The following is a 13,551-nucleotide window of genomic DNA, read 5'->3' on the forward strand; positions in this document are numbered from 1 at the left end:
CCTGTCTGTCTGTCTGTCTGTCTGCCTGCCTGCCTGCCTGCCTGCCTGCCTGCCTGCCTGCCTGCCTGCCTGCCTTCACTCCTGTCTTTGTTTGCTATCATGTCATCTGTCTGACTCTTATCAGGACGACCAGAACACTTTGGTGTTTAGTTAAAGAGACTGGACAGAATGTAAAGGCTACTGTCTGGGTGCAGATGTCTGTCCTCTGTGGTTTGGCTGCTGATGCTGCCCTCTGTTGGTAACATAAAGGTGCTCCCACAGACGGTCCTGAGTCCTGGAAGTCTCCTAATCTGTCTCAGTTATTATCGATTCTTCTCTCATCTGATGGGTTTTTGTTCATTTTTTTGTGCCCCAAAAGATGAACAAATGGTTTGACATGTTTTTTTTTTCTTTTGCGCTCAGAAACATTACAGTACAGATACTGTTTTAGGTTCTTCCTTTTCATACAATAATACTCCTGAAGTTTGTTATGAGTTACATGGCTGTTGTTTTACTTTTGAGTTTCTTTAGTCAAAATTATTACAGAGTTGGAACGGAACAACTGGTGGTGTCCCAATCAGAAGTTTTTGTTCCCGATCCGATTCTGAGTCATTTTCTCCCCAAATCTTTGTTGCTAGTTGGTCATGTGAGAAAGTTTAGTGACTTCAGCTTTGGTATCTTCAGAGCTAATGAACATTTTTGATCAGATGTGATCACATCTCTATAAAAAATAAAAGGAAGGACTTTTTTCCAAAATTGTTGTCGCAGCATGAATATGATGATGGGTTTTCATGACTAGATCATATCAATGGAACCATTTATTAGTTGTGATTGTTTGTCAGAGATTATAGTTTTATTTAGTTTTTTAAAGACTTTGCAGCCGTCTCACTGCCGTCTCTCTGTCTGCAGCAGGAGAGCGCCGTTCTCGTTCAAAGGAAACCAAAACCTGATCTTTTCTCTTTTACATGTCTGTGTAGGTCGTTCTTTGTATTAAGACAAAACTCAAGAGACACTTGCTATCAGTTTAAAGTATTTATTAGATGGAATCTGTGAACATCTTGCTAACTTTGCAGAACTGTTTTTGTTAGCTGTTAGCCTCCTGCTCAAACTGCTGCGCTTTATGGCGATCAAATAGCCCAATCCGTTCGTGATCTGCGGACTTCTACCAGGACATTTATTAGAAACAACAAGCTTGAAATGCGTTCAGTGAGTCACACGGGCGGTTTGGCAGAGAGTTTTTACGCCGGATGTCCTTCCTAACACAACCCTGTGTTTTCACGGGACAGGGAAATCCAGATGGGCAGCAGTGTGAAGGGTCTCGCCTAGAGACCCCAACATGGTCTTAGTTCACTGCACGCCTTGGGAAGCAAACCCAGGTCTCCTGCATGACAGTCTGGCATCCAATTATACACCACTGATCAAAGTAGTATAAATAAATAAATATCCAATCCTGAGACAACATCCAATTTCAATCTAGCCCGAAACGATGTGATCGGGCCCGATTTCTGATTTGTGATCGGACCGGGACATCCCTATTAACAGCACAGTTAACGTGATTATGTGGAAATATCAGGTTATGGCTTTAGTCTGTTTATAGAAAAGCTTTTCTCAGACTCTCCGACCATTACAAGGCTCTTTATTTTTGTCTGTTTTACTGTCTTTAAATACTAAGTGATCCAAGCAGAACTATGATGGACAGTGAGCCGGCGTGGAGAAGTGTTGCATGAAGTGCAAATAAAGGAAGGACCCTCAAAAACTTTCATTTTAGTCCAAAAAAGGACAGACTGATCAGAGTAAATATGAACACTAACTTGTTGTTGCCTCATTTGCTTGCATAAAGCAAACATTTTTTAGTCTCTCTTCATTGTAGTCCTTCTGTTCTTTTTTATTGTTTCATATCTTTAGCAAACTAGTTTAGTCATTTTAACAATCCAGGGCTCCAGACTAACTTTTTTCACTAGGAGCACTGTGGCCCCCAACTGAAAATTTTAGGGGCGCATACCGTAAATCAACATGCAAACCAAATCTACTAATTTCCACTGTATTACTAATAAATACTTTAATAATAGATGAAGAAATTACAATGCGCTGTTTTAAATTCAGTGTCACATTTTATTCTGCACTTTTGAAGATGCAACAACAAGGTAAACCGACAGAAGAATGTAAACTGTAAAAGAACGGGCGATGTTCACTGGAGATCAGAACAATCGATACAGATACCTGAGATCAGAGAGAGGCTCAAAAACTGATTGAAATTTATCTTGGTGACACCAAATAAGTGCAGCCAAGACGCACAATAAGCGTGTTTGAGATCACCCAGGTGAACTCAACGCTGCACAGTTCACCTGGTGTGAGACATTTGTTTTTGTTTTTGCTCCAACATCACCTGTCAATCATCACAACAACATCAGGAGAAAGGGGCGGGAGCAAGGCGTCCACCTATGCCAACACAGCTGGAAATGTAATACTGCACTGACTGCAAGCCGCCAATTGACTACAAAACAATGCATTATGGGAAACGTGTCCTGATGGGTTTTTGTAGTTGAGTGATCAATTAAAATAATTTAAAATACCAATTGATTATAAAAAGGTTACATACATTACAAAACATTCAAATAATTATAAAATATATAATAACACAGATCATACTAAGGGGGAGAGGCATATTAAAACTAAATTGAACAGCTGTCCCCAACTTACCCCCTTCCTCATATAACCTCTTATTAGGGTGAAAGGGTAGGGGGTTTAGCCTGGGATGCGCCTTGGGGGGGAGCTACTTGGCAGTGGCCCCCCTCCCATGGTTGCCGTATGGAGTGGGCCCCCCTTCTTTCGGTTTTATTTGCACCTTAGACATGTAGGGCCCTTGGTAGGGGGGGTGCTTGGACATCACTGCCAGCAAGCAGCAGATGTCCTCCCAGCACCCTACCCGCCAATTTTAACCGCACCTTAGACATTTAGGGCCCCTTGGTGGGGAGGGTGAGGGGACATCACTGTGAGTAATCAGGATATGTCCCCTCAGTGCCCTACCTGCCAATTTTAACTGCACCCCCCTTAGTACACACACCCCTCCCCCCTCAAAATATACATTCCAACATAAAACACACACACATGCACACACACACCCTCACAAAACACACATACACGCACACACATTTTGCAAGGAAGGTGGGACCTAGGAGCATCTGTCCCCTACCCCTTACCTGAAGGGGGGTACGGGGCCCTTGGCAACGGCTGCCGTGTCCCCTGGGTGCCGGTTTCCTGGGCCCAGCGGTGCTCTCTCCGCTCGGGGGGGGGGGGGTTCACATTACACCTGAGCCGGGGGTGTCCGTGTCCCTGGGGGGTGGGTTCTGTTCCTTGCCCCTGAGCGCTGGGCCCGCCAAATTTCCAACTATGGCCGAGCCTTGTTCCTCCCTGGACCAACCGTGGGCCGGGTGAGTGGCTGCCTGGAGTGCGGAGCGGGTCTCCCTTGGGGGGTCCTGGCTCGTACCTGGGGTTGGGGCGGGGGGAAGCCCAGAACTCCTGGGTGGTGGTGGGGTGCTCGTCTGGGGCTGTGGGTGCCCTTCTCGGGTGGGGCCCTGTGTTGGGCTCTTCCGGCGCGGCGGGGGGGCTGCTCTCCTGGTTGGGCTGGGGCGGCGCTCTCTTTCCCCCTGTGCTTACCTGCTCTCTGGCTCTGGGGGCCTCGCGACGGTCCTGCTGGCCCTGGCCTGGGTGGCGGATGTGATAGCCCCGTGGGGTGGTTGTTCCCTGCCTGTTGCCGTGTGGCGTTGGGGGGTTCCGGCTGCCGCTACTGCTGCGGCGGGTGTCTTGGTGTGGGGGTGGCTGGGCGCTCCTCCTCCTTCTTTTCACATTCCACCATCCATTTTAGAAGAACATAAAACCTCACCTGAGCACAGGGGTTAGCTCACCTTTGCATTAATAGTTTGCATGATTGAATGAATAAAAAATTTCACACTAGTTGGTTTAAAGGCATAGGTATGCATGTGTGAACACTATCTGTTTTGTGTACATGTTGACATGTGGACATTTTTGCAGCTAGCAGGTGTGTTGATAACATTTGAGTGTGTGTGTGGACAGGCCCCGGCCTTTTTGTACTACATTTGAACCTTACCGTAATGATAAACAACCAGTAAACTTGCTGCTCTATGCTGCTTCATTGTCTTACCCCCCCCCCCTCCCATTATCACCCCCCCCCCCTAACATCCCTCTCTCTTCTTCTCTCCTTTCCTTTTCCGTCCCGTCCAACACCAAAGATTTTCAAACATGATTGAAATTAATAAAATTTGGCCTCAACTACAAAAGGGGTTTATTTAGACATACCTTTGGCCGCACAGCTCACCAGAGGAAGCCTGACTGCCATTGGGAACCAAGATTAGATCCTTAGACCCCTTGTGAGACCACATGCTGGTGTGATTGACCCTGGGTTCCTCCTAATACAAGACAATGCCAGACCTTATAAGGCTAGAGTGTGTCAGCAGTTTCGACCAGACGAATGTACTGATGTCATGGACTGTCCTGCCCGTTCCCCAGACCTGAATCCAATTGAGAACATCTGGGACATCATGTGTCGTCCATCCACCAATGCCAGGTTGCACCAGACTGTCCAGAAGTTGGTGGATGATTTGGTCCAGGTGTGGGAGGAGATCCTCCAGGAGTCTCATTTTGACTTGTTTCGTATCAAAGTCGGATCAGCCTGTAGTGTGTTTTTCCACTTTCATTTTCCACATCCTGACCTCCATCGGCTAATACAATGAAATTCATTCATTAGTTTGTGTGTGGTTGTGTTGTCTGCACATTCAACTATGTAAAAAAGAAATGATTCCAATAGAATTTTCAATTTGTTCAGGTATAGGATGTGTTCCTTTTATTCTTTTGATCAGTCTATTTTAGTTTATTTCACTTATTTTTCTTTCCACTTTAATGAGTGACTTCCTGTCTGTTCCTGTGGGGCCTTATAGACTCACACACTCACAACAGGTTTATTCCAGTTTGTCTCCATAGCCAGCATCTGTGTGTGGTGTTGTGAGTTAGGAGTCATTTTAGCTTTTTATAGGCAGAATCATTGATTTAGTCTGTCCGAGGCACACTAGCCTCTAGTTCTCTGTTTGGCCTGGTTTCTTTTTTGCCCATATTGGACATTTTTTATTTTTAGCGGCTATATTTACAATAGCTTCTTCAATCGTTTATGCAGTTCTTTAGCTGTACCAGGATTATACTAAATTATTAGCAGTCCTTGCAGTAGTAACACAGGAGTCATGTGACCAATGAACCCTTTAACACCAGAGCTTTAGCTCCAGTGTTGACCTTCTTTGAATTAGCCTTAACTCAACTGTTACAACAAAAAAGCTAATTTTATTAGACTCTGAAGCAGATAAAGCAGCTTTGCGCTGATATGTAACAAGTTATATGTTATAGGAAGAGTTTGAATAACTGATTATAATAAGAACATCTCTTTCTTTATCATATTTTTGGATGATAATAGAGCTTTTTATCATCATAATAATAATTACTGTGAATGTGACATGTAATAGTTAATGTAGTACCTAATGTGGCTTTGTTAGAGTAGGACATCTACTCAAACATAAGTGAAAAGTAGGTTGCGGTAATACTACTGGGTCATGTTTCGAATGCACTGCTTCACTTTAGTTTCTGATGGTTTCTTCATTCCAGATCGCAGAGATGTACGCTTTCCTGCCCAGAGAGGCGGTGACTCGTTTCCTCATGACCTGTGGAGAGTGTCAGAAACGGATGCATTTGGCTGCTGCGGGACAGGACTGCAAAGGTACACACACATGTGCACAGGAGTCAGGAGTGCTCAGCTATGACCATGTCGACAGTTTGTCGTAACCACATCAGACCGGCAGAAAATGATCCAAGGAAAATCCATAGCTCTCTTGCTTTAGCAAACCAGAGTACAAACAACTAAAAGCTGCTATGATTAAGCAGCTATTTCACTTAATAATGTGAAACATAGCAAAAAGAGCTAAAAAGGGTACTGGGTTGGATGATCAGACTTCAGATTTAGGAGCATCTGTGCGTAGAGCCACTGCTCCTCCACATCCACAGGAGCCAGTTGAGGTGGTTTGGGCATCGAGTCCGGATGCCTCCCTGGGGAGGTGTTCACGGCATGTCCCACTGGGGAGGCCGGGGAAGACCCAGGACACGCAAGACCTCTAGGCTGGTCTAGGAATGCCTCAGGGTCCCCCCAGAGGAACTGGAGGAAATGGCCGGGGAAAGGGAAGTCTGGGTATTTGCTATGATTGCTGCCCCCACGACCTGGTCCTGGATGAGTGTGAGAAGATGGATGGATGGATAAAAAAATCGGTGTCATTTTCTAAGACATAGTTTCTGAAAAGAAGCAGGAGTTCATCAGGAATTCAGCTCTGAGTTGTGGGCGGGACAGTTTGCATGGAAGTAAGCCACTGCTGATATCCCATCATCCCCTTGTTTACACTCTTTCCTGCTATCTTACAGCCCCTCACAATCCCAACCTAACATTAGTGCTGCAATAAAATTGGTGAGCAATATCACAACTATTTAGCTGTACAGTTTTGAGCCAGATACCAGTGTAGATGAGGAAAACAAAGACGTTCATGGATCTAATTGTCTGCAAGTGGGTGCATCAGAATGGAGCAGAGCAGAGAGAGTTTTCATTTGCAATTCACATGAATTGAATAAAGAAGAACTCAGAAATGCAGTTTTAAGCTTAAATTCTTTTATACACGTCCTCCATCATGAGGAAAATGCTACTAGAACATGTTAAAACCCCCCAAATCACAATTTTCATTGGGGGGACTCTTTAAGGAGCTATTCAACTTCTTTGGTGCCTTTGGCTTAGGTGATGGACAGCCCCAATCCAAAGTCCTCAGCCTTGGGTTCCTAGAAGAGGAGGGGTTGTCAGAGGGATTGAGGAGATCCTCAAAGTATTCCTTCCACTGCTGCCAATGTCCCCTGTTGTAGTCAACGGCCTTCCACCTGCACTGAAAATGGTGCCTGCAGAAAAGCATCCAGTACCTCAGGAGGGGCGCCGGATGGTTTGCCAGCATCTCTTTGAGCCCAGCGTTAGCCTCACCGAACTGGTCCCAGGACCATGTTCCTTTTTTTTACCCAGAGACAACACTGAGCAACACAACATTTGAGCATTCCTGAATTTTCAGCAAACTGACCTCAAATACATTTTGTGAAGAAATGAAAATTCATCTTGTCTCCTTTTTTGGGTAAATATTATTTTAGATTTGTAAGAAAAAAAGTGATACTCTATTTCGTCACACCTCTGTTTGGAAATGGGAATTTCCAGTATGTATATATGATAAAGAATATTTTATTAGAGACTGTAATAATCTATGCATATAATGAAAACCCTGAAAATCCCACAGATGGGTGTGTGTCACTAGTAGACAGCAGCTAATTGCCTCAGGACACCGTGGGGGTTTCAGCCTCATCATGGCACACACGGTCTCAACACCATCTTTATCGCTATGCTAAGTGTTTCTCACTAAAGTTCAGCTGTGAATTATTAAATGCAATTAATCAGTGTGGACTGGAGCTCTGTTTAATTGACACTGACAGCGGGATGAGATGGGCAGTGGATGTGTGTGGGGGGCTCCTTTGTGTCAAATAAACAATAGGATTCTTCTCTATCCCCCTCTTTTTTTCACAACAAAAGCACAATCACATCTAAATTGTCTAAGTCTAACCTTCAGGAACCGAAGGCTGAAGGTTTTTTGGTGTCTTTCATTTTGCGATCTCTTACATCAAGAGTCATTCACCCCGCCACGGTCACTAGGTCACTTCAAACCCTCACAGAAAGAAAACACAACTTACATTTGCAGTGACCTGAATTTTTGGTACCCGATTGTCTCCTGCATATCTGTCTGTGCTCTTCTCGTGATGATATCCGGACACTTGTTTTGTTCATGTGTCTTGTCTTCTTTTAAAGCAGCTGGTGACTTATAATACATTAATGCTTAATTGAAACCTTCAAGCTAGCACTTAAAGTTAATAAAAACAATTATTTTTTTGCAGAAAAGAGCCAGTAAGGAAACAGAAGAAGAAAAGAAATCTTCAGTTAACAGACAAATCCAGGAGTCTGTACTCAAAATATGGATTTATTTATGGATTTATTTACTCAACGCATGAAGCCGGCAGCTACCACCTCTCTACCGTTACGAGGACGCTTCTAATAAACAAGCATACACGATTGTGATGTTATTTTGGAAAATACCAGTTTTAATGACAATTTTCACCTTTTATTTTATTTTGTTCTCGGTGCTAAAAAGGCATTCTTTGAAACATATCTGTAATTTTACCCTCAAGGCTTTTTTTTTACTCACAAAAGCCTTTTTTAAATCAACAGCTTTGTTTTAATGAAGCATTGCTCTCTGAAAAATATCTACAAACATTTTCAAACATTCTTTTTTAACTACATTTCATGTAGGGCCATTTATTTTGTGGTTTCCAGGAAAACCTGAAGTTAACGATAAAATTGGGCGTCCATTCAGGCTTGTATGTACGACGGAGCACCAGGGCCAACATAAAAAAGAAAAAAAATTACGAGAATAAAGATTTAATTTCACAAGAAAAAAGTTGTTATCTATAAGAAAAAACTTAAAAATGTTCAAGAATAAAGTTTTAATTTTACCAGAATAAACTGTTATCAGTAAAAGAGTCAATAATTAAAAAACATTTTAAAATATAATAAAAAATTAAGTATTTTCATAAATGGACTAAGGATCAGGTGAAAATGAGAACGTCTCCTGGATGTTTTGATGATAAAGCCTTCATGAACCGCTGAAGACCTGGTGTTAACATAAATTTTGGGTCAAATTGCCACTGAAGCTCATTCTGCTTAACTGGGGACTTGTGACTTTTCTCTTAATCAAAAATGATTATTTTATTTTTTTTAGCTAAAATGTTCTGTTTTCTGTGATTCCAGGAAACTAAACATAGTTCAGTGTTGTTCAGTTTGGACATTTTAAATAGTTGTTTGTCTTTTTTGTGTTTGCAGAAAACGACATTCCAAACTCCTTGGCGTCAGAGGAGGTAGACTACAACCTCCCCCTCACAACCACTTACATGAAGATGAAGCAGCAGCTGATGTACAACCAAAAGGTCTGTTAAAACACCATTACAGGCACAAAGTGAGAGAAACACATGGCCTAAAGAAAGAACAGGGTTTGACATCCTTATACAGGAAACAGGTTTTCAAATACTGCTGGACAACAGGAATGCGCCATGTTGGAATTGATTTTAATTGAGAGCTCGGTATTGGCGTTGTTGTTACCAAAAAACGTCACTTTGGTTTTATCTGGGTTAAAAGATAATTTCTGTAATCCATCCATGATTTTACTTTGTTTAACTCTGTGTTCACCACATTGATAAATTCCTTATGATTATCTGTAGAGTAGAATATATTTCTGTCATCAGCAAATAATATAAGTTTTGAAACACTGAATATGTACAACGAGTCGTTGTAGACCAACTGCTGGAAAAATGTGATGTGCTTTGTTTACAAGAGACCTTTTTAACAAAGCAGGACTTGGAGGGATTAAACTCAATACATGAAAATTTCCATGGGGCTGGGGAGTCCACGAGGGATATTTGTGATGGAATAATAAGAGGTCGGATATCTGGGGGAGTAGCCATCCTCTGGGATAAAAGACTTGATTCCTGTATAAATATCATTAGGCTGGAAGTGGACTGGTGTATAGCTATACACTTAACACAGAATGGCAAGGAATGTGTCATCCTCAATGTGTACACCCCCTATGAGTGTCATCAAAATGAAACCGAGTTTCTTAATAGGCTTGCTTTTATTAACTGTTTTATGCAAGATTATACATTTTTAAATGTGTTTGCTATTGGTGATATGAACTCTGACGTCTCTGACAACAAATCTATTTTTGCGAATCATTTGAAACATTTCTGTGTGGATAATGGTCTGACACTCTCATCTGAAATCTTGCTGCCTGAAGATAGTTTTACACACATTAGTGAAGCATGGCATACAACTTCCTGGTTAGACCATTGTATTACAACAGCTGATGCTCATGCCTCCCTGACTAACTTGACCATTTTTTATGAACTGTCATTTGCTGACCATATTCCTTTTGGGATGCATATAAATTTGCTGAGTTTACCTTTGAGGCAAAGGTACAATCCTGATAGTTCCTCATATTTGGATTGGAGCACTATCTCAAAAGATGAAGTGTCATTGTACTCTGTATATACAGATACATTATTAAGTTCCATATCTCTGCCTAGAGAAGCAATTACATGTAGAAATGGAAATTGTAAAAACCCAGCTCATGTCTCTGCCATCTCCTCTCTGTATGAGAATATAACGAAAGCTTTGCTTGATTCTAGTAGCTTCCTTCTTAAACCAAAAGCTAAGAAAAGGGGCAAACCTGGCTGGAGTTCTCATGTAACAGAATTCTTTTTAAGAGCACGAGAAGCCTCAAGGGAATGGGTTCTCGCTGGGAAACCAAGGCATGGGCCAGTTTTTGAGCAAAAAAGGGTTACCAATGCAAGATATAAGTATGCAATACGTTTTATTTGTAAAAACGACCAGGCAATGAGAGCTGACTCCATGGCTAGGAATCTATTTTGTCACAACAGTCGAAACTTCTGGAAAGAAGTGAAAGTTAATACTGCTGGCATAAAAACAATTCCATCTGTGGTAGACGGGGCCTCTGGCACTGAAAATATTTTAGAGCTATGGCGACAACACTACATAAGAATATTTAACTGTGTCCAGAGTGATATTTATGTAGCCAATGATGCTGATACCACTGGTATAATCACAACATATAATGTTCACCAAGCCATCTCCAGACTGTCTAATAACAAAGCTACTGGACTTGATGGGGTATCTTCTGAGCATGTGAAGTTTGCCAGTACAAGGGTAATTCCACTACTTGCCATGTGCTTTACAGCTTTTCTTGTTCATGGATTTTTACCAGATTCTATGATAGCTGTAATGTTAGTACCAGTGTTAAAAACAAAGCTGGAAAGATTGGTTGCACTGAAAACTACAGACCAATTGCTCTGATGACGCAGACATCTACAGGCAGTGTCGTGTGGTATATGGCCAAGCCAACACTCTTTCCCGAAGGTTTGGTATGTGTACAGAAGGAGTCAAGGTGACATTATTTAAAGCTTTTTGCACTCCTCTGTATACAGCTCATCTTTGGGCGAACTATAAAAGTGCCAGTATGAGAAGGCTGCAGGTGGCGTACAATGATGCTCTAAGAGTGCTTTTTAATAAGCCAAGGAGGACAAGTGCTAGTGAGCTTTTCGTTTCACTCAGAATTAACACTCTCTGGGCTTGCATGCGCTCGCTTATGTTCAAATCTATCTGCAGATTAAACGCTTCAGAGAATACTCTCATCTTGGCCATAAGCAACATTAGATTTAGTGCAATACGTTTCCGGTCAAATCTATGGAAACACTGGAGGGATTGTCTTTTTACTTGTCTTTGTTATTAAGGTTTTATAGTGTGGTATGTATATGTAATCTTTTTATCTTGGTATTTATTCTTATCCTTGTTAATTAATTTAGTTTTTTATTAAGTATTTTTCTTTTAACTTTTTATTAATTGTAACTACACACTGTACCTCAGCTCGTGTATTCTCGACACTGTGTAATTCTTTTTAAATGTGGTGGGTCTGTGTACTCCTTTTTACTGATTGGACCATGAGTCTGGAATAAATTCTATCTATCTATCTATCTATTGAATAGCAGCTGTCCCAGAATTGATCCTTGTGGGACACCACAACTTATCTCTTTGGGTTCTTATGTAAATTCATCAATCATGACAAATTGTTTTCTTCCTGTTAGATAGCTTCTGACCCAAGTTAGCGCTAGTCCTCTTATCCCATACACTTCCAGTTTGTCAAGTAAGGATGTCATGATTGAGAGCGTCGAATTCTTTTTTTAAGTTAATGAAAATTTTAGCTGCATAATTCTTTTTGTCCAGAGCATTTGTGATTTCCTCCACAGCATCAATGATAGCCAATGAAATTGATCTGTTTTCTCTAAAACCATATTGGTTTTCATTTATAATGTTCTGTTTAACAAGAAATGTACTGGTAACTAATTTCTCATTGAATATTTTCTAAAGAGTTTTGAGAATTGTGGAAGAAGAGAAACGGGTCTATAGATTGTAAATTGGTGTTTGTCTCCGCTCTTATAGATAGGAATCACTTTTGCAATTTTCATTTGGTTTTGGAATCTCCCTGTTCGTAATGATAAGTTACATATGTATATTAGAGGCTTAGAGATACTATTAATGACCTTTTTCACAACTGTCATATCTGTATCCTCACAATCTTTTGAGTTTTTACTCTTGAATTTATCTACAATTGATATCAGCTCGTTTTTGTTCACATCAGAGAGCAGGATAGAGTGTGGGATCCTTTCAATGGGTGGATTATTGTCTTTGCTGGTTTTGGCATTTCTGCTGCCCTCTTTGGACCAACGTTTACAAAACAGTTATTGAGGCCGTTTGCTGCTTCATTGACATTATAGTTTTTACCCTTCTCATCTGTAAAGTTGTCTGGGTATGTTCACTTTTTTGTCCCATTTTTAATGATGTTATTTAATATTTCCAAAACTCGCTTTATGTTGTTTTTATTTTCATTCCGTAGATTATTAAAGTACACTTTTTAACTGTGCCATGTTATTTCAGTTAATTTATTTTTATATGAGTTGTATCTTTGTTCAGTTTCTCTTGTCCTCTGTTTTAAGAATTTTTCATAGAGGTTATTCTTCTTTTTACGAGCATTTTGTAGGCCGGTAGTTAACCAAGGGCATTTGGTAAATGTGCTCTTGAATTTATAAATCGGACAGTTCGTATGGTAAAGAGAGCTAAATATTTCTAAAAAAAACCCATAAATGAGCGATATCCACATCTTTCTGTCTGTACACAGACTTCCAGTTTTGTCTGGATAATCATTATTAAGAGAATTCATCGTTTTTTCGTATCATAACCTTTTGTAGACTTTTTCTTTTATAATTTTCTTTGTCTTCACATTGATGTCAAATTGTGCAAAAACTGGTAAATGATCAGTTATGTCACATATCATTAGTCCACTCATATGAGTGTATTCTATATTATTTGTAAAAATATTATCAATAAGAGCAGCACTTTGAGAAGTGATTCTGTTTTGTTATGGTTGGATATGTAAGGGTTAATGGCCGACGAAGTGTGCGGTTACTACTTTTTAACGCACGCCGTGGAAGCCTGAACCGTCCGACGCGATTAAAAAGTAGTAACCGCACACTTCGAAGGCCATTAACCCGCTTATACCATGGTCACTTACAAAAGCAATACATATTAACCAGGTTTTAGTCCTTAATTCTTGTTTTTTTTTTTCCGATTTGGATCACTTTTCTCATAAACAGCGTACTATATGTTACGTGATGCGGCGCGATGCGCCGCATCACGTGACATATAGTCCGCGTCGCGCAGCACCACCGCTGCAGTCAAGATTCGGCGATATATATATGCTGATCGTCCCGATGGGTTGAATAAACATCAATTCAGAGGGAAAGTTAATCACTTACCGCTTGTTT

The 13,551-nt window shown here is 41.1% G+C and overlaps 1 protein-coding gene across 1 annotated transcript in view; it reads left to right on the top strand.

Moving 5' to 3' along the window:
- LOC101169180 (nucleolar protein 4-like) overlaps window positions 1-13,551 on the top strand; it is a 121,344-nt gene that overhangs the window by 27,249 nt on the left and 80,544 nt on the right. Inside the window, exons 3-4 of the mRNA XM_023957018.2 lie at window positions 5,647-5,758; window positions 8,984-9,087. Coding sequence (XP_023812786.1) covers window positions 5,647-5,758; window positions 8,984-9,087 — 216 coding nt within the window. The remainder of the gene's footprint in view (window positions 1-5,646; window positions 5,759-8,983; window positions 9,088-13,551) is intronic.

This window comes from Oryzias latipes, chromosome 7 (genome assembly GCF_053564925.1).
Source record: "Oryzias latipes strain Hd-rR chromosome 7, Olatipes_Hd-rR_3.1".
In the NCBI taxonomy this organism is placed as follows: domain Eukaryota; kingdom Metazoa; phylum Chordata; class Actinopteri; order Beloniformes; family Adrianichthyidae; genus Oryzias; species Oryzias latipes.